The sequence below is a fragment of the Sphaeramia orbicularis genome, chromosome 6, assembly GCF_902148855.1.
Source record: "Sphaeramia orbicularis chromosome 6, fSphaOr1.1, whole genome shotgun sequence".
Taxonomy (NCBI): Eukaryota; Metazoa; Chordata; class Actinopteri; order Kurtiformes; family Apogonidae; genus Sphaeramia; species Sphaeramia orbicularis.
In genome coordinates this window covers 46241160-46262952 of record NC_043962.1, presented here as the reverse complement: position 1 = coordinate 46262952, position 21793 = coordinate 46241160, and the positions used below count along the sequence as shown (strand labels likewise).

At 36.6% G+C, this 21793-nt stretch overlaps 1 protein-coding gene across 1 annotated transcript in view; it reads left to right on the top strand.

The window, feature by feature from the left end:
- si:dkey-82f1.1 (DENN domain-containing protein 2A) overlaps positions 1-21027 on the top strand; it is a 56432-nt gene extending 35405 nt beyond the window's left edge. The window contains exons 6-20 of the mRNA XM_030136930.1: positions 128-325; positions 586-679; positions 2972-3022; positions 3204-3391; positions 4628-4737; positions 5486-5555; positions 6343-6420; positions 10079-10219; positions 10375-10523; positions 14463-14640; positions 15154-15195; positions 15379-15484; positions 16934-17215; positions 19041-19127; positions 20171-21027. Of these exons, the coding sequence (XP_029992790.1) occupies positions 128-325; positions 586-679; positions 2972-3022; positions 3204-3391; positions 4628-4737; positions 5486-5555; positions 6343-6420; positions 10079-10219; positions 10375-10523; positions 14463-14640; positions 15154-15195; positions 15379-15484; positions 16934-17215; positions 19041-19127; positions 20171-20202 (1806 nt within the window). The 3' untranslated portion in view covers positions 20203-21027. The remainder of the gene's footprint in view (positions 1-127; positions 326-585; positions 680-2971; positions 3023-3203; positions 3392-4627; positions 4738-5485; positions 5556-6342; positions 6421-10078; positions 10220-10374; positions 10524-14462; positions 14641-15153; positions 15196-15378; positions 15485-16933; positions 17216-19040; positions 19128-20170) is intronic.
- The last annotated feature ends 766 nt before the right edge of the window (positions 21028-21793 follow it).

Genomic DNA, 21793 nt, shown 5'->3' with positions numbered 1-21793 from the left:
TACCTACCTACCTACCTACCTACCTACCTACCTACCTACCTACCTACCTACAGCAGAGATAATGAAAACGTAGTGATACTTTAAAACGTATAAAATCTGTTTGTCTTGGTCCATCTGTGTCCTCCAGCTGTCCTCCAAGCCCGGTTTCTTCCGTCAAAACTCAGAAAGACGAAGCTTCAAGCTATTAGAACTGCGTAAGACCAACAGGGACACCGGCATCTCATCACCCTCACGGATCAGCCCCCCTTCTACACCCAGCAGCCCTGACGACACCCCCTGCCTCTCTGGAGACCCTTACAACCGCAGACGGAGGAAAATTCCCAAGGTGTGGGAGTCTCTTACAGAAATCACATCACTCTCTGTGATTTACGGTTTACCACACGACTCAGAATATCCACTCATGATGCCGTCTTGGGATGGAAGGCGCGGGAAACATTTTTTTGACAGATATTTCCTGTGAGAAGTGTGTTAGAGGAAGGCCTCACACAAGTTAATAGCTCATAGTCATAGCAAGAGTTTGATAGATTTTGTTGACAAGCTGAAGAAGTTTAAAGATGAATCTTTGTTTCCCTTTGCCTCCTCCAGGTGGTGTTGAAAATTAATGGCATCTTTGAGGCACGGAGAGGGAAGAAACGCATGAAGAGAGTGTCTCAGTCCGCAGAGTCCAGCTCAGGGAGAGGTGAGGCTTCAAATCTTAATGCAAACATAAAAACAACTCCCTGTCATTCATCTCACAGGGCATTTACCAACAGTAATGCTGCCTTCAAGTGCTATTGGAAAGATGATCCTTTTCATTTGTGAATTTGAAATTACCAGTCCGTTGTGTTCAAGTGCTTTTGTTTGTTGTAGCAAATGAAAAATGGCCGACACACAATTTATCATGACCTGCTACTTGGGTCACACAGGTTTGGACATGTTAATTCATCTGCTACAGCATTCGTTTTCATTCATTCATTCATCCTCTGAACTTTATCCTCGAGAGGGTTGCAGGGACATGTATACACTGACGTATATAGAGACGAACAACCAATTACTCTGACATTCACACCTATGGGCAATTTATCTTAAAGCAGCGTATGACTTTCAGCACAATTTTTTTGTCAAATTTGTAAAACCTGAGTGATAGCCTAATTTCACTAATCCATTAGTCTTTCCATGCTTACACACCTGAATCATTTCCCTCACGGTGAACAACTTCGAAGATGACAGTCCGCTTGTTTACATAACAAACCAAAATGTCACCCTGGCCTTTTCAGAAATATTGTCACAAAGTGCATTATGGGAATGGAAATTCTACGCAGCGACCAAGCAAAAGCAGTTTCTCACAAATTCGACAAGAAAACGAGCCAGATCATTACAACGTAAAATTACACTGGTCTACAAGGAAAATCCTTCCAGAATAAAAGTAATGAAATTTTACCACATGAGAGTCACTGATAAAGAAAAATCAAGTCAAAAATGCTGGTTGGCTGAACTTTCCAAGATACAGCCTTGGGTCAAAATGTGAAATTCAAGAATTAACGAGAGAATGGGTTTGACTCAAAAGGAATATTTGTCTCAGAGCTACAAGATCTACTTCAAAACACTGTCTGCACATTAGAATACATTCACTTTACAGGTTCTATTTAGTGGAAGATTTATAAAACTATTAGATAAATTTACATAAACCAATATATATGTGTAATAACACTTAATCATATACCTTGAAAACATCAGCAAACCGGCACTTTTGTCATTTATTTTCCAATTAATCTTATTAAAATACGTAACATTTAGCACATTTTATCTCTGAAGCAAATAGTTTCTAAAAAAATTGTAGACCAGTGTTATACAGTCCACCAGGGTTGTTTTAAAGAATGAGTAGAGTCGGTGGCTGGAGATAAAGGTGACATTTGGGTTCAGCACTCATGAAGAGACAGAGAAATAGAGTTGAACAGGATAGATTTAATGTCACTGTACAATGGCTGTACAACAAAACTGGGTAGCTGCTACTTTCAGTTTGTTATGTAAATAAATGAACTGTGTTTATGATGGGGTCATCTTCGAAGTGGTTCACCATGAGGGAAATTATTCAGATGCATAAACACAGAAAGACTAATGGATTAGTGAAAATTAGACTATCACTCAGGTTTTACAAATTTGACAAAAAATTTGTGATGAAAGTCATACGCTGCTTTAACCAGTTAGTCAATTAATGCATGTCTTTGGAAACCAGAGAGAACTGACACACACGGGCAGAACATGCAAACTCCACTTTTTTTTTGCAAAATTGTTTTCAGTTAATAGCAGCAGAATGTTAATAAAAGCAGTGTTTATCATTTGCACTTAATCCCTCATTGCTCTCCGCCATGTTGAAAAGTTCAAAGGTTATTTTCAATTTGGCAACTCATGGATCAAAACTTTTTCCCAGTTCCTGAATGGAAAATACAACATGAGGGGGCGTTTATGTGTACTTATTGAGTTTGTAAGTAGTATTTACCATAATTCCCATAGCACATGAAGACAATATTAATCACACCTCAGTGTCTCCATCAAGAATTCTGTTTTTTTAATTAGCAGAACATATCAAACATTTGTTCACTGAGTTTTATAAAATATATCTGAGGCAAAAATGGATCAAGGTGCTGATCTTGTTGTGAGTCCAGGAATTATTTACAAAGTGTTTTATTTTGAAAACTGTTTAAAGTTTGGTCAAGTAAATTCAGTCTTTTCTCTATATCAATGTCATGTTAAACAGAATGGCATTACAGGTCTGGAACTGAAAATACCCCACTGAAGTGTGTGTATTTAATTAGTTTAATAGAAATACTCACTATTAATCTCACTGCAGTGTGTCCCATATTTCAGACATTTTTTTGAGCTAAGGGTGAGAACGAAAGCAATGCAAGCAAATTTCATGTGCTCTCCATTTCCTGCAATTGTTATTTAAGGTGTGCCACTGAGTTCTTCTTTTTTATTATGTTTGTTATAGTTACAGATGAGAACAGTGAGTCAGAGAGTGACACCGAGGAGAAACTAAAAGGTAGGAGAACCGCATGAAGCATGTATTAATTAATAAATATTTCATTTCTTATATTTAATCATTGTACCATCTTAGTTTTTAAGTTTTCTAAATTTGCTGCCTTTGTTCCACGGTGGCACAGCAGGTTTTCTTTCAGCCCAGCCTATCACTGACTCTCTTTGCATGTTTCTCTGACCCTTAGCTCACAGCCAGCGGTTGGTGTCGGTCCAGTCCATGCTGAGGCAGACGGGGCGGTACCGGACCTTGGAAAGGGATCTGATGGAGTTGCAGGAAAGGAAACTCTTTGAGTATTTCATAGTTGTAGCACTCCACAAAACCAAGGCCGGAGTTCCATACCTGCCAGAAGTCACACAGCAGTTCCCTCTGAAGGTAAAAGTGGGCAGAAATACTACTGAATATTATTAAGATACTGGTACTAAAGAAAAAGGAAAAGAAAGACAGACAGAATAAAAGACATTTAATCTTTGACCATTAGTAATAATTTAACTCATAAAGACCCAGTGTTACTTTTATGTCACTTCTCAAATGATTTTTTTTTTTTCTATATTTATCCTTTCTTAAGTGATTTATCACCATTTATTATCTCTGGTATTTTGCATTTTTTTCTGTTAAAATCAGGTATTTTCCCATATAATCATTTATTGAATGTGTAGCTTTTCATTAAATTTCAGATTAAAGTTGAGGATTATTATATCAGAAACAGAGAAAACTGAAGAAAAAGTGACTTTTTCAGTAAAATATATCATTAATTGACCATAATCCAGGTGTTTCCATTCACTGTTACTGATCAAACTCCGTGGGTTTTACTGGTGGATCAATGTTGTAGAAGATGATGGTGTTTCCACGGTAACTACAGAGCCTCTGAACGTCCAAATGGGTCATATCTGATGACCATGAAACTGCATTTTACACCAATTATTTACAATTATTGATAGGATTAGTGGATCAACAGATATTAAACATTTACATCAGTAGCTGATTTTGGTCACTAGTGGCTGTTTGGGTTTTAATGGGTTAATGTACACATACAAACAATAATAAAAGAGGAAAAGAAAGACAGAAAAAAAAGATATTTAATCTTTGACCATTAGTGATAATTTAATTTACACATACAAACAATAATGTTAACAAAGCAAAGGAAGCAGATTTAATGTAATTATTAGTTTGTAAAAAGGGGTGGGAGTCAATAAGTTATACTTCTTCCCACTCCTTTTCGAGCACAGAAAAATTTTGTTTGACCATGTTGTATGGTTCTTTGTTATCTGATGATTCTATGTGCTCGAAATAAAACTACACTACTACTACACTACCACTAATAATAATAATAAAAGAGCAAAAGAAAGACAGAAAAGAAAGATATTTAATGTTTGACCATTAGTGATAATTTAATTTACACATACAAATTAATGACCAGTTTAAAATGTTAGTTCACGTCTATCCTTACACCAGTCTATTACAAGAATATAACACTTGATTTTTTTTTTTTGATAAATGTTCTAGATTTAAGAAGGCATGATGCATAATGTGTATAGACCTTCTTTTGTTTATCCTTCAGGCAACTTTTTTTATTGTATTTTTTTAATACTTTCTTATTTTTTTATTCAGCTTGAGAGGAGTTTTAAGTTCATGAGGGAGGCTGAGGACCAGTTAAAGGTCATCCCTCAGTTCTGTTTTCCTGATGCCAAAGACTGGGCACCTGTCGACAACTTCCCCAGGTCAGTCTGACTGCTACCACACACACACACACACACACTAAAGAAAAAAGTGAAACACAACACGGACACAGGAATTTTCCAGCAGAGTGGTAATAGCTCAGCTGTTTTCCTTGCTAATAACCACTTAGTCCTGAAAAGGCTGAACACCAGTGATGGCAGTGACCTTGTGGCTTGTAAAGATGACTGTTCTTTCCTGAACTAAAGCCGCTGAGTATGACAGATGATTAGAGGCAGACTCTGTGGATTTACCATCTTACACCTGGTTTGCTATTACAAAATCACCTCTCTTTGTATGCAGTTAAAGACTGGCTGTATGATCCAACAGTGCATAGCTTAACTTTTCAATGTGTGCATTGTTCTGAGAAGTGATGATGTGTGTCGTGATGATGATGGCTAATAATTACCTGAGGTCTGCCGGGTTAGAGGCCACCACACACTCACCTGCACAGTGAGTCATTATACCTGCTGCCACTCCTCTCTGTGAGGGAGGTCGTCACTGGTCACTGCAAACCTGTCAGGCTGAGCTCAGGAGGTTTTGTTTTGATATTTACAGACTAAATCTGTCCTGAGGGTCTTTTCTCTGAAGTACAAAGACTGCCTTTTTTTTTTTTAACAAAAGCTCAAATTCCAGTCTAGAACTATGAATTTTGTTGCCAAAACTGTTTTTTTTTTTTAAGTTTTATTTTTAAAGCTCTAAATAGTTTCCATCAAGTCTGAATTGTTTTTTCCTTCTCTTTTATAACCCCAGTGAAACGTTCTCATTTGTTCTGACTGGTGAGGATGGAAGCAGGCGGTTTGGTTACTGTCGGAGATTACTGGTATGTTTTTAAATAATCCTGCCAATTTCAGATGTATTGCTTTTAACTTCACTGCAAAAATCTAAATCTTACCGAGCGTATTTTTCTCATTTCTAGTCAAAATATCTCATTATGCTTAAAATAAGACATAATCACCTAAAGAGTAACTTTTCAGTGAGATATAAGAACTTATTTTTAGACAATAGATCTTGAAAATCTTATTTCAAGAAATCGTACCATGATCATTTTCACTTGTTCCATTGGCAGATTTTTTTGCTTAATTCAAGATTTTTTGGGGGGAAATTATCTTGGTAAGATTTCTTGAAATAAGATTTTCAAGACCTATTGTCTAAAAATAAGTTCTTATATCTCACTGAAAAGTTACTCTTTAGGTGATTACGTCTTATTTTAAGTGTGATGAGATATTTTGACTAGAAATGAGAAAAATACACTTGGTAAGATTTAGATTTTTGCAGTGTTTGATTTTGACCTACCTAACCCTGATTTAAAGTTTCTACAACTACTTTTTCTTATGTACTTTTTCATTTTTATTTCCTTATATGCTTAAGCTTTAAACATCAGTTGTTCATATGTCACTTTGCTATTCACATCAAGAACCTTTTCCACACATTTGTGACATTTTCATGATAATTGATACAGATTTGTTCACATAGATGTGACTCCAAAGCCTCTGTGAAACAAAGCTACTGCTCTGCTCCACTGATCTAATCCTGAAGCTGTATTTATCTGAGCAGTCTTGTGATGCACCAGTGTTTTGATCTCTCTTTTTCTCGCTGGTTGTTCACAGCCCAGTGGTAAAGGCCGAAGGCTCCCTGAGGTCTACTGCATCGTCAGCCGCCTGGGCTGCTTCGACCTCTTCTCTAAGGTAAATATAGAGCACAAAGCACAACATACATGAAACCAAATGAAACAAATTTGCACAAAATTTCACACATATAACCAGAGTACAGAGAAATACCACTTAAGTTGCACACACCCACTCTATGTACAGACTATTTTCCCACACAGATTGGTAGTCCTGGCTGCAGTACAGATGCACATGTGAACTGCAGCTGATGTGGTTACTGCAGTGGAAAAGCTTCCTTGTAATGAACTTCAGATTTATATGTATGTTGACCCATGTACATAAATGTCTTTGCAATGTACATTCCATTTTTAAAGTTGGGTTTGTATTGGTATTAGGTGGTTACATGAAGATAAATACTACTTTACCCACATGCAGTACTTAACCCATAAAGACCCAGTGCTACTTTTGTGGTAGTTCCCATATGATTTTTTTCTCTATATTTAACCGTTCTTAAATGATTTATCATTGTTTATTATAATATTATCCTTTATATTTTGCATTTTATGCTGTAAATCATGAAATTTTCTATATCTAAATTCCTATATTCAATTTTGATATTCATGAAAACTCTGATTTATTATATCAAAACAGAAAAAACTGAAGAAAAAGTGATTTTTTCAGTCAAATACAGTACAGGCCAAAAGTTTGGACACACCTTCTCATTCTTCGCATTTTCTTTATTTTCATGACTATTTACATTGTAGATTCTCACTGAAGGCATCAAAACTATGAATGAACACATGTGGAATTATGTACTCAACAAAAAAGCGTGAAATAACTGAAAACATCTCTTATATTCTAGTTTCTTCAAAGTAGCCACCCTTAGCTCTGATGACTGCCTTGCACACCCTTGGCATTCTCTTGATGAGCATCAAGAGGTAGTCACCTGAAATGGTTTTCACATCATAGCTGTGCCTTGTCAGGGTTACTTAGTGGAATTTCTTGCCTTATTGATGGGGTTGGGACCATCAGTTGTGTTGTGCAGAAGTCAGGTTGATGCACAGCTGACAGCCCTATTGGACAACTGTTAGAATACATATTATGGCGAGAACCAATCAGCTAAGTAAAGACAAACGAGTGGCCATCATTACTTTAAGAAATGAAGGTCAGTCAGTCTAGAAAATTTCAAAAACTTAAAATGTGTCCCCAAGTGCAGTCGCAAAAACCATCAAGCGCTACAACGAAACTGGCTCACATGAGGACCGCCCCAGGAAAGGAAGACCAAGAGTCACCTCTGATGCTGAAGATAAGTTCATCTGAGTCACCAGCCTCAGAAATCGCAAATTAACAGCAGCTCAGATTAGAGACCAGATGAATACCACACAGAGCTCTAGCAGCAGACACATCTCTACAACAACTGTTAAGAGGAGACTGCGTGAATCAGGCCTTCGTGGTCAAATAGCTGCTAGGAAACCACTGCTCAGGAGAGGCAACAAACAGAAGAGATTTATTTGGGCCAAGAAACCCAAGGAATGGACATTAGACCAGTGGAAATCTGTGCTTTGGTCTGATGAGTCCAAATTTGAGATCTTTGGATCCAACCGCCGTGTCTTTGTGCGATGCAGAAAAGGTGAACGGATGGATGCTACATGCCTGGTTCCCACCGTGAAGCATGGAGGGGGAGGTGTGATGGTGTGGGGGTGCTTTGCTGGTGACGCTGTTGGGGATTTATTCAAGACTGAAGGCAACCTGAATCAGCATGGCTACCACAGCATCCTGAAGTGACATGCCATTCCATCCGGTTTGCGTTTAGTTGGACCATCATTTATGCTTCAACAGGACAATGACCCCAAACACACCTCCAGGCTGTGTGAGGGATATTTGACCAAGAAGGAGAGTGATGGAGTGCTGTGCCAGATGACCTGGCCTCCACAGTCACCGGACCTGAACCCAATCGAGATGGTTTGGGGTGAGCTGGACCGCAGAGTGAAGGCAAAAGGGCCAACAAGTGCTAAGCATCTCTGGGAACTTCTTCAAGACTGTTAGGAAACCATTTCAGGTGACTACCTCTTGATGCTCATCAAGAGAATGCCAAGAGTGTGCAAAACAGTCATCAGAGCAAAGGGTGGCTACTTTGAAGAAACTAGAATATAAGAGATGTTTTCAGTTATTTCACACTTTTTTGTTAAGTACATAATTCCACATGTGTTCATTCATAGTTTTGATGCCTTCAGTGAGAATCTACAATGTAAATAGTCATGAAAATAAAGAAAATGCAAAGAATGAGAAGGTGTGTCCAAACTTTTGGCCTGTACTGTATATCATTGGCTGAACATAAAACAAGTGTCTCCATCTACTGTCATTTATGAATCTATGGATTTTCAAGATTCCTTTTATTGTCATTGTATACATAGAGCATACACAACGAAATTCTGATGCGCTTGTAAAAAAACAGTACTTCTTTGGTAAAAAAAAAAAAAAAAGGAAATATACAATGCAAAAAAAAAAAAAAAATAGCAAAAGCAGTAACAACAATTCTGTAGAGCGCAAAGCCACCGCATGTACATGCACCACCATGGCAAAACCTGTGAACTGGTGAATCAATGTTGTATCAATGTTGATAAATAATCAATGATAATCAAGATAATCAATGTTGATGGTGCTTCCATGTTCATTGCAGAGCCTCTGAACGTCCAAATGGGTCATATCTGATGACCATGAAAAGACGAAAAACAGCATTTTGCACTAGTTATTTCATGAATTGATAGGATTAGTGGATCAACAGGTATCAAACAGTTTAGATCAGTAGATGGTTTTGGTCAACAGTGGATGTTTGGGTCTTTATGGTTTAAATTGAAAATGCTCTGTGATGATGATCTACTATCTATCTACTATCTAAATATATTGCATCTGTGTTAAATCAGCAACACAAATAATCGTACTATACAGACATGTTGCCTCGTTGTACTTCTGATGCAGTCCATGGAGAGGTTCTATCCATGAAGCAGTCCTTATTATCACTTTGCAATGTTGTACATAAAACTGTGATAAATAACCTGGGACAAGAATTAGCTAATATTCCATTTGCAAAAGTGCAGCAGTTGGTGTCGTCAGTTCCAAAAGAGGGTAATTAAATGGAAAAGTCATTTAACATGCCTCTGTCACAACCTTTTGGAGATTTTTTTGCAAAACAAAACATCTTATATATACTTCTGTGAGTTAAATAGAGGTCCAAACAAATGAACAAATCACAACTTTTCTGTAAATGGGATTTGTACGTTAAAGCTCCAATCTATTGTAAGTTTATGTTGTTTGTTCTGAGTTTGGAGGATATTGACAAAGAAACAGTGACTTGAAAACACAACCCAGACAGAAGCTAATCAGATCAGATTAGATCAGATCAGATTCCTTTATTCAAAAATCATTCTGTACTCAGGTAGGCAGTCCAAAAAAAGGCAAACAAATCTAAAAGAAGAGTGGAGAAGTCAACAAGTCATACACAAAAACTCACAAGGACACTGGGAAAAAAAGGCCGGAACACTTGTCACAGAGGAGCAAAGACAAACTGGGAAAAGGGAAGGAGAATACACCGACTGACTCTACCTAGAGAGGGGTGACAGTCACACAGGTGCAGAGCATTGGGGCGCAGCAGACATTAGTGGGTAGTTTAGACATAACAAAATAAAATAGGAAACAAAAGGTTAAGTTTGAGTGTGTTTCTCTTTGTGTTTTACAGATTCTGGATGAAGTAGAAAAGAGAAGGGCTATCTCTCCTGCCCTGGTGCAGCCCTTCATGAGAGGCATCATGGAAGCTCCTTTCCCTGCTCCAGGAAGGACCATCACTGTCAAAAACTTCCTCCCTGGCTCTGGGACAGAGGTGAGAGTGTGGGAATGCATTTTCAGCAGCACTTTTTCATGTCATACTTGGAGCCAAAACCCATCTCCATGATTGCGGCTGCATACAGTAGTCAGTGTGGTACATGCATTTTCTTAGCTTTTTCTTTTTTTTTTTTTTCCCTCTCCTGTGCACAGGTGATAGAGCTGTGTCGGCCATCAGATTCCCGTCTGGAACATGTGGACTTTGAATGTCTGTTTTCCTCTTTGAGTCTCCGTCTCCTTCTCAGAGTGTTCGCCTCTCTTCTGCTGGAGCGCAGGGTGATCTTCACTGCAGACAAACTCAGGTCAGCACGAGCAAAAGACACTGTTACACATCCTGTCAGTTTCACACCGAGAGATCGCATGGTCATCACAAATCAGCATTTCGCAGCAGAGGGAGTCACCGGAGTGTTTCATTAATCTATGCTAATAATCCATTGTTAAAACACATCAGTCCAAGCAGAGTTATGATTCTGAGGTGATGAAGAGGAAAGAGTGTGTAGGATATGACAGAGAGACCTCAAGTCGACAAGCAGACTGGGAGAAAGGGGATTCTGACCGAGTGTGAGAGGAAGGAATGCTGTTGTGTTATACAGTCGCCTGGGGAACAATCATTTCTCCTCCGGAAAACTGTCATGGATGCCAGAAGGAAGGAGTTGGGCCTCAGAGCATGACTCCAGAGCTAACACGTGTGCACACTGACGTCATCACACCCACACTACTCACTAAAACCCTCAAATCTTAAGCCGTTATTGCCGGTTATTGATGGTTAGGGTCAAAAGGTGTTCTTTTACTGGTGCGGTACACCTGGTTCAACTGGTGGAATCCTCAGTTAGCTCACATACCTACCTGTTGGTTAAGGAAACGTAAATATTAATATTAAATATCTTTACATGTGCAGCGAGACTGTTTCTATCTTACCATGTACTATAATACAGCATCAGACATATTTCTTACCAGCAGATTACGGGCTGTAGCGCATACTTTACTATGAAGTGGAAACTTGGCCTCGTCAATCCTTTTTTTAATTAATTAACTGAGGCCAGATGCATTTACTGGAGAGATTAAGTTAACAGCATGAGGCTGCTGAGTGCTGCTGCTTTATAGTTTTTATAAGTGTTACGTCACATTCCCCTAACAGATGCTTTTTAACATTCTTGTCAGAGTAACAAGGGCTTTGGTTGGATCATACACAAGTGAACTTTTAACATTATCTTCCAAATTAAGCACCACTTGGGTGGCAGTAGTGTTGTTTAGTGCCATCTTGTGGTAGACACTAGATTGGTTGTAATATACAGATTAACCCTTTCATGCGTAGTGGTCATTACAGTGGACAACTATTCTACAGCTTTTCTTTCATGGATTTTGTTCTTTTAGTTTCATATCAGCCAACACATTGGACGCTAATACATCATCCCATGCACTCCATTTGATAACATTACTGTAACTTTGCTGTTCTTGATAAACCTGATCTAACATGTTTGACTGTAAATGAATTCCTTGTTATTGTTATTAGACTGTAATTAACAACAAAAATTTGATGGGGTTTTTTTGCATATTATCTCCATGAAGTGAGTAATGACTACTAGAATATGTTAAAATGTGAGAAAACATCAGATTAGCAGCATTAAAATGTTTTTATTTCAGAGTTTTTGCACAGTATATCAGTAAATACATGTTTCTTTGCTTCATAAATTGTCCAGCAGCTTGTATGTTGTCCAGCTTAGTGGACATTTTTGCAGCTCTATAAAAAAAAATTTCAATCACATTGTGTTTTTTAATGCCTAAAGAGGAATAAAATCACTCAAGAAAAAAACGTTGATTAATGTTCTCATAATTCATGCATGAAAGGGTTAAATAAAGGCATACAATACAGGTTTAGAAGCATTTTGTTTGGTGGCATGTATTTCTGCACCAAGAACATTTATTTCATGTTTCATTAGGATTAAAAATAGTTTATCTAACTGGGGTATGGCCGGGGAGGGGGCTGTGAAATGCCCCGTCCAGCCTGCTAGAGCTGAATGGACCCCGTTTGACAGTCATGGACCCCCCTAAGACACACACACACACACACACACAGACAATATTTTTCTGCACCCCCAAACAAGCAAAATCCCAACCCACACATGACATTCTGGTCACACATCTATTATCTAATATGAATGTTAAATTATGTTCCTCTTTTACTTAATGTTAGTAAGAACATGGCACATTTATTTATTTATGTATTTATTTATTAGGGACAGTGCATATTAATGAACATCTACAATGATTGCAGCTGTAAATATGACAGATTTTAGCAACAGTGCTCATTTCCATCTGTAGTCCCTAGGCAGGTGACAAGAAACACATGTTAATATTATTTTAATAGTTTTTCATAGACTAATGCTAAATATTACATGTATTGTGTGATCATCCTGGTCAATCACTGTCATGTTATGTGATAAAAATATTACTGATGCCTTACTTTATCAGCTTTTCTGATAATGTGATAAACATGTAACATATAGCCTTACTTTTACTTGCAAATTAAAGAATTCCAGTGTCTGTTCCTATCAGTAATAAAAAGTGAATGTATTGTTTATGATCCTAAAACAAAATGCATTCATGAACAATGTTATTATTTAGTTTTTTGCAGTTAGCAAATGCTTTTGGTAGAACTGATTAAAAAGGTCGACATGTTCCAAAAGAAATGCAGTGTATAGTGATCCTTGATCGGTTAAATTAGACCATCACCAAGACAGATGGTTTGAGAGAGGTGTGAAAGAAGCCATCTATGTCAAATTGGAACGACCGTTTCTCAACAGGGGTGGGGGTCTACGTCATTATCTGTCTCCTACGTATAATACTATCCCAACAACTCTGCCATGCAAATTCTACCTTAGGCATAATGAGCCACATAATGACTCGTTAGCCACACAAGGGCCTGAATGTGCAGTTGGCACTCAAGACACACAACAGGACTCATGTGACCTCTCAAGGCATTTACATAGGGAGAGGATAAATACCCAACTCCAGTATCAACAGTCTTTAGAACTGATGAAGCCCCTCAGATGATAGGAGAAACTTCTTCAAGCCAAGATAGAAGTCCAGTTGCTTTTGATTTAACCGATCGAGGATTACCATGACCTGGATGACTGAGAATCTACACAAACGCAGTATATAGTGGATTCATATAACGGCTAAAATTTGCTTAGAGGTCTTATTTATGTCTTTGTGCATAAGAAATCAATATAAGTGAATCCTCAAAGGAACTTTGTGTTGGTAAATACAAGTTATGCAAATTTACAGGATTTCAGTTCTGTTGCAACATGTTGATGGTCATATGAACAACGTTTTCAGGTCAAAAATGTCCAGTTTCATCACAATTAATGCTATTTTTTCATGTCACAAATGGCCAAGTTATATTTTAACTGAATTTACCTGAAAAACAAATATTCTATTCTTTTAGATTCCCCAGTTTTTCTTACAATATTATATCCTACATATCACATGTTTTATTTTTACAGGTTGCAATATGGAGTATGGTGCTGATCCATCCTGCTTATGTTACGCCAATACATACATTAAGAATGTCACATGTCACTTTTTAAATCAACAGTTTTCTAATAATAAGCATTTTTATGAAGAAATAACAATTCTATATTGTTATTTCCTCTTTAGTATGATGATAAACTATACACTAAATAATTCTGATACTAGTTTTTGCACAGGGATCATTTGTGGAAACGGTGACATGGCTGCCGAGCATCAGTATGATGGGATCTGTAACAACCATGTCACATCTGTCCACTGCCACATTTTGTGTTTTTGTGTCAGCTGTTATTGTTTTAGATCCACAATACTAACATTTATGAATAAGAGGATAATTAGCAATAGTAAGTATATAAGTTTATTTCTAATAAAGTACTGGTACTGACCAGATCATCATGGGTAATGTCACGTCCGTCCACCAGCAAAAGTTTTCACATACACGTGCTATTCAAAATCCAATATTTCTGAAAATATAGCTTCCACTGTCAAATAATATCAGTAGTCTGTGCACACATGTATTAGCATTATTTCAACACAGTTCTATGCATTTCTTACAACTTTTTTTTTGGACAAAAATAGCCACTCATTTGACCCTCTAAGTAAATTTTAGCCGATAAATATTTCATACCCATATTATGGATGAAGTAATTGTTAAATGTTACTTGTTGCTGTTGTGTTTGAGTCTTAATATTGTTTCTGTCTTTCCACAGTACGTTGTCTCAGTGTTGTCATGCAGTCGTTGCTCTTCTCTACCCTTTCACCTGGCAACACACGTACATCCCTGTTCTTCCACCATCCATGTTGGATATCGTCTGCACTCCTACGCCTTTTATCGTCGGCCTCCTCTCCAGCTCTCTGCCTCGCCTCAAAGAGCTGCCCATAGAAGAGGTACAGTATAGATAGATAGATAGATAGATAGATAGATAGATAGATAGATAGATAGATAGATAGATAGATAGATAGATAGATAGATAGATAGATAGATAGATAGATAGATAGATAGATAGATAGATAGATAGATAGATAGATAGATAGATAGATAGATAGATAGATAGATAGATAGATATGATTGATCCCAATCTGGGAAATTGCAGCAGCCACAGCATTTTGCATTGTAAAAAACAGAATACAAGTGTAAAAAAAATTAAATACAACAGCAAACACACTATACATAATAAATTAGAAGAAAGTGCAACCAAAACTGTGTAAGAAATCTGGATAGTTTAACTGTAAGGTGCAATAATAAACTGTAATGTGCAAATAAAATGTAACTTTTATATTAGGATGGAGGAGCATAAGTAACAGTAAAGATACTAAATATGTAATTACACCCTGTCCTCCTCCTTTTTTGAACAATCCCTCCAGGAAATGACATCACTCTCTCTTTGCTTCTTCCATCAGGTCCTGGTGGTCGATCTTGGCAACAGCCGCTTCCTACGACAGGTAAATGCTGTAGAAGTTAAAGAGAAACACAGTACATGTCTATAGCCAAAACCACTTTTTCTCCATTTACCTCCATCATACTGACAGTGAATCTAACAGATGGTATTTGAATGTTATGTGAATAATGTAATCTGTTAATTCATTGCAGTATATTAAACTTTATCTACGTTCATTCCTCCACAGCTGGATGATGAGGACTCCATTCTTCCACACAAGTTGCAGGCTGCTCTCGAACATGTGCTGGACAAGAGGAGGGAGTTGGCCTGTGACAAAGGAGACCTCCCAAATGGTGAGCCTTCACATTAGTTATTGATTCACTCCAAAAAATATACAGGGGTTGGACAAAATAATGGAAACACCTAACATTGTGGCATCATAGAAGGTGTTTCCATTATTTTGTCCAACCCCTGTATTATTCTTAGACCACTGTGACATGATGTTGAAATGTCTTTTCTGTCGCTGTATTATGGCTAAATCAAACTCTTTTTTTGTGGGGATTGTAATAAACAGCCTGTCCATAAAATGTCCGTCGTGCAGACAAAACTCTTCTCCTTAATGAGTTATAAATGACCTCGTCTGATGCACATAATGGCATTTCAGAAATGTTTTGGTCATCTTGAGTAAAATTTAGACATTTTATCATTATTTCATCACAATTTGTATATTTCTGTCCAAAGCTGCATATTTTCCTGACCAATACTGCAGTACCACCATCCAGTTAGTTTTCATTTTTTATAATATTTCTGGACACTTTGACTGACATATTAAGTATGCATTGTTATTTGACTTTTTACATTTCATCTGATATAATCACCTAATATATGCTCGATTCAAGTACTCCCTGCATTTTGCAACGATCAGACTATTATCATCAGCTAATGACAATATATTTGGTACATTTGATGCAATAGCAGTGTACTACAGAATAACATGATGAAAGTTTTGTGGTAAGATAATATGTTGTTTAGGGGAGACTACATTTCCCTGTGGAATTGTGTTATTACCTCCGACAAGGAACGACGGAGGTTATGTTTTCATCGGGGTTTGTCTGTTTGTTTGTTTGTTAGCAAGCTAACTCAAAAAGTTATGGACGGATTTGGGTGAAATTTTCAGGAAAAGTTGATACTGGCACAAGGAACAAATGATTATATTTTGGTGGTGATCGGAGGGGTGGGGGTGGGGGGATGCCTGCCTTGGCGGAGGTCTGCGCTTTTCTAGTTTTTTTATTTATTTTTTTAATAAATCTTTTTATTGGATTTTCTTACATACATAGCAATATCTGACATGTATAATGATTCCAGGTATTCTAGTTGAAAGGTAATAGGAAATTGTCTTATATGATGTATATTGAGAACAACGACAGTTTTAATCTAAGCCAGAACAGTTACTATGAATGAACCATAATTAACCATTATCCCTTCCCACCCACTATTAAGAGAAAAAATAAAATAAAACCCCCAAAAAATATAAAAACAAAACAAAAATAATTGCATTATTTTAAAGGATATTAATGTACAGTTAGACTGAATTGTTAACTGTCAAGTCAGTTTATAAACTTTACTAAAATTCTGAATTATGGTGTCTTGAAATATACTAATGAAACATGTGATGAAAGTTTTATCCTGCTATGTAGTCGAAAAATATTTTAGATAAAAGTAGTCATAGAAAAGGCTGCAGGTGTGTCTGTTAGTCATTTGTGGGTATGTGACTCTGACGTATTTCCTCCACCTCCTTCCAGACTCCAGCTCCCTCAGCACAGTCGTGTCCGAGGCCTTTGTGCGTTTCTTCGTGGAGATTGTGGGTCACTACTCCCTTTTCATGGGTGGAGCAGAGCGAGAAGATGACTCGTCCGTTTCCTCACCGACCTTGCCCGGTCCCTCCTCATCGTCTTTTCAACGTGAGGCCTTTCGCAAAGCGGTGACATCCAAGAGCTTGCGAAGGTTCCTGGAGGTGTTTATGGAGACCCAGATGTTCACCGGCTTCATCCAGGAGAGGGAGCTACGCAGACAAGGCCTCAGAGGTAGAGTGTCCTCATAAAGTACAGCAGTAAAATACAAACATAAAGGCTGTGATAGGGTCAAAACACAGTAATGTCCCATCAGAGAGTGAACTTTAATTGAGTGCCATTCCAACATTTATTTCAATATAGGGTCATTCCATATGAAATCAGCAGATTTTAAGAAAATTTCCCACCTGATCCTCTCAGATTTTTCAAAATTTTTATATAGTTATAGAACATTATATATGATGGGAAAATCCAAAATTTCAAGGCTTAATTGTAAATAGTTCCAAAGTTATGACCATTTGAAGTAGGTAGAGGGTACCCTAAAATTGTGACCAAAATTAAGACTTGAAATTTTCGACTTGAAATTTTCTGTAACTTCTGAACAAGAGCTAGAGGTCTGAAATTTTCAGAATCACTTCCCAGGAATCTATAGTCCTAAGAAATGTGAAAATATTTACTTCAAATTTATTAATGCATGTTACAGAGAATGACAAAGTTGAGATTTTTTCCATCGCAAACTTCTAAAATGTTACATTTGGCTATTCATTACACAAAAACTAATCATCATATTCATTAGAAATTTTATGTGCTATATCTCGGCTACTTAGGGAATGGATCTGTGTAAAATGAAGGTCCTATGTCATGTTATGTTATATATGATATATGAACAGCTGAAAATCAAGCAAGTTGTGCTTGGTGTCAAAATTTAAAAGTAGAAGACACCATGTGAAAGGACAGGAATTGGCCTAAATTTTGACACCAAGCACAACTTGCTTCTATAAATCCCATATTTTAGCCGAAAACGTCCATATTTAATTTGAACATTTAACATAGAAGGATTTATAGAAACAAGTTGTGCTTGGTGTCAAAATTTAGGGCAATTCCTGTCCTTTCACATGGTGTCTTTTATTTTGTGACACTACCTATCCCACATGCTGATATTGACATTTGAATCCGAAGGTCGGGAGATATTTTTGATTTTCAGCTGTTCATATATCATACATAACATAACATAGGACCTTCATTTTACACAGATCCATTCCCTAAGTAGCCAAGATATAGCACATAAAATTTCTAATGAATATGATGATTAGTTTTTGTGTAATGAGTGGCCAAATGTAGCATTTTAGAAGTTTGCGATGGATAAAATCTCAACTTTGTCATTCTCTGTAACATGCAATTATAAATTTGAAGTAAATATTTTCACATTTCTTAGGACTATAGATTCCTGTGAAATGATTCTGAAAATTTCAGACCTCTAGCTCTTATTGTTCAGAAGTTATAGAAGCCTAAAAATAGCCGAAAATTTCAAGCCTTAATTTTTGTCCCAATTTTAGGGTACCCCCTACCTACTTCAAATGGTCATAACTTTAAAACTATTTATAATTAAGCCTTGAAATTTTGGATTTTTCTATCATATATAATGTTCTATAAGTATGTAAAAATTTAGAAAAATCTGAGAGGGTCAGGTGGGGACCACTTGATGAAATTATATGGAATGACCCTAAAAAAAAGCTCCTTGTTTTGGATAATCCCTTATGGTCCAACTAAAGCAAAAATGAATTTAAAAGTAAAAAGTATGGGTCATTTAACAACACGAATCTGTCAAACTGTCTCTAAAATGTCCCGTCAGAGAGATTTCAAATACTGTGTTTTGACCCAATATTAGATAGTGTGTGGAAAACTGAGTAAGTACTTGAAATTCTACACAAATTATTATATGTTCAGAGTGATTTTCTTAATATTATATCTTTGAAATTATTTCTACTCTCTATGTATACAATTTAAACATAAATACGAACTAAATACATCAAGGTTAAAAGTTATATATATATTCCAGGTCTATTTGAGGTGAGGGCACAGGAGTATCTGGACTCGCTGCCTGGGAGCGAACAACGAGGAGTCAACAAGTTCCTCAAAGGCCTAGGTGAGTTTTATTCTGCATCTTCGCTTCATAAAATAATACAGGGGTGTCAAACTCATTTCAGTTCAGGGGTCACATACAGCCTAATATGATCTAAAGTGGGCCGGACCAGTAAAATAATATAAATAATAGGATAAGAACTGATAAATAATGTCAACTCCAAAGTTTTTTCTATGTTTTTGAGTGAAAAAAGTAAAATTGCACAATGAAAATGTTTACACCTGGGAACCATACTTGAACATAACATGAACAAAAATGAACAACCTGAAAATTCTTATTACGCCTAAGTTGATCATTTATACATGTGCATCACAACTTAAAGATTTAGTAACAGGCAGAATATTGTATAAAATTCCACATACTTCTCTTAAGACATTTCAGATTGTTCAGATTTGTTCAGGATATTCATATTTTATGTAAAAGGATAGTCTGTAAATGTAACTTTTTTTCTAATTTAACTTTTTTTTTTATACTAAAACAAAGAGGAAAGTTTGCAGTTTTCATTATTTATAGGTTATTATGATAGTATTTTACTAGTCTGATCCACTTTAGATTGAATTAACCTAAAATGATTTCAACATCCTTGATTATTAATATCTTCAGTGTAATTTTTGTATTTCACAAATTCATCCTTGGGGCCAGATTGGACCCTTTGGCGGGCCGGTTTTGGCCCCTGGGCCACAGTTTTGACACCTGTGACATAATACATTGATCCATTTGATAAGATTCTACAAAAAAAACAAAATAATACTCTATTAATGTCCTAAGACCCAGGAAATGTCAGCAAAGTACAAGCTTTTTTTTGTTTTTTTATTAAATAAGTGCCTGTATTGGAAACATCATGATGCAACAGTTTTTTCAGATGCAGTTTTTACATTTTTTATGGAATGTCCTTTGTGGTGGACAATTTTCTTTTTTTTTTTTGTATAAAGTTGTGAAATTCTTGTCTACAAATGTGGACAGAAAACTCATAGCTGGGTCTTAAGAGGTTAATCCCAAAGGAAGTTCTGGAAAACTGACGATGATCCTGTCATATTGCTTTTCAGGAAACAAGATGAAGTTCCTTTCCAAGAAATGACCTTTGGAGTGAGAATTCCATCTGTGAAAGTCAGAAAAACAAGCGTGGAAGTCATAAGGGCACCTTCTGATGTGGAGATCCCAAAATATGACGGCAAAATCCAGATGAAGTGGGTTTAAATGAAATGAAGACCCCTGAAGCAAACTGGACTCCAAGTATCTGGGGACTGTTACAGTTGTGGACCAAAATTTCCTTATAATCTAATGAAAACAATAGACTTTGTGCCTGTTAACAATGTCAAATGTCAGCTCTTCGTGTTTTAAGGATAGCATCAATTCTTTAGTGTTTTACTGTACAAACACAACGATGTGTAATGTCTGTAGGAACAGTGTTCTCCCGTTCTGACTTCACATATTAACCTGTGAGGAGCTGCGTCCCTGAAGATCCGATTTTGTACAATAGTTTCTTATATATTCCAAGTATTTTCTATAAAAGCTTTTATAAATACAGTAGTACAACTTCTTCCACAGGAGGCTTTTTAAGTTAATTTATATGCTCTTTTAGACAAAATAATCTCTTTTTTTTTTTCTTCAAATGAGTGCAAAGAAATCTCCTGTAGTTTGTTTGTAATAGGCTTTATTTAACAGAGTCTAGTCCAGACTGTTTGTAGACCACTTTTGGTTGTCGGGTTTATGTACCACTGTTACATATGTGAATACATCTCTCACTTGAGTTTCAGTAGAGGATTGATATGATGTGTGAGAATAATGTGTATCTTAGATCAATCACTATCAATGTGTTTCTGAAAAGCAACTAGGATTGCCTTAAACTTGATTAAGAATGAAATGGAACTTTATAAATAAAGTAATTTGAAACTGAATTAGATTGAAGGGCTTTTTCTGTATTTTTTTTGCCAAACAGTAACACAATTTATGCTTTTAGATTTCTTTTTTACTGGGTAGATCTTTAGTGGAGTGCAAGTTTTAACATAAGATTAATCTGAATGAACAGCAGAGGGCGCCGTCCCTGCACTTGACTTCCACTGGTCCGGATTTAATGTAATAAAATGGGTTTGTAACCAGAAACCTGCAGGACAATGGCAGTGCGACAGAGAATAAGAAAGAGATGTCTAATTTTGATTAACTCAGGGGTGTCAAACATGCGGCCCAGGGGCTAAATCCGGCCCACCAAAGGGTCCAGTCTGGCCCTTGGGATGAATTTGTGAAATGCAAAAATTACACTGATATTAACAATCTGTTTAGTTCAGGTTCCACATTCAGACTAATTCAATTTCAAGTGAGTCAGACCAGTTAAATACTATCATAATAACATATAAATAATGACAACTCCAAATTTTTCTCTTTTTAAATGTTAGTATTTTCATGTATTTACACTAAAACTAAGTATAATTTTGCAAAAAATGTGAATAACCTGTAATGTCTTACAAGAAGTAAGTACAATTTTAACAATATTCTGCCTGTTGCTCAATGTTTTGTGTGTTTGTAGAACCACTGTGATCTGTAAGTTATAATGAACATGTGGAAATGATAAACTGAAGCAGAATATTGTTAAAATTACACTTATTTTTTCAGTCTGTTCATGTTATTCACATCTTTTAAAAGGACAGTTTGTAGATGTAAACCTTTTCATA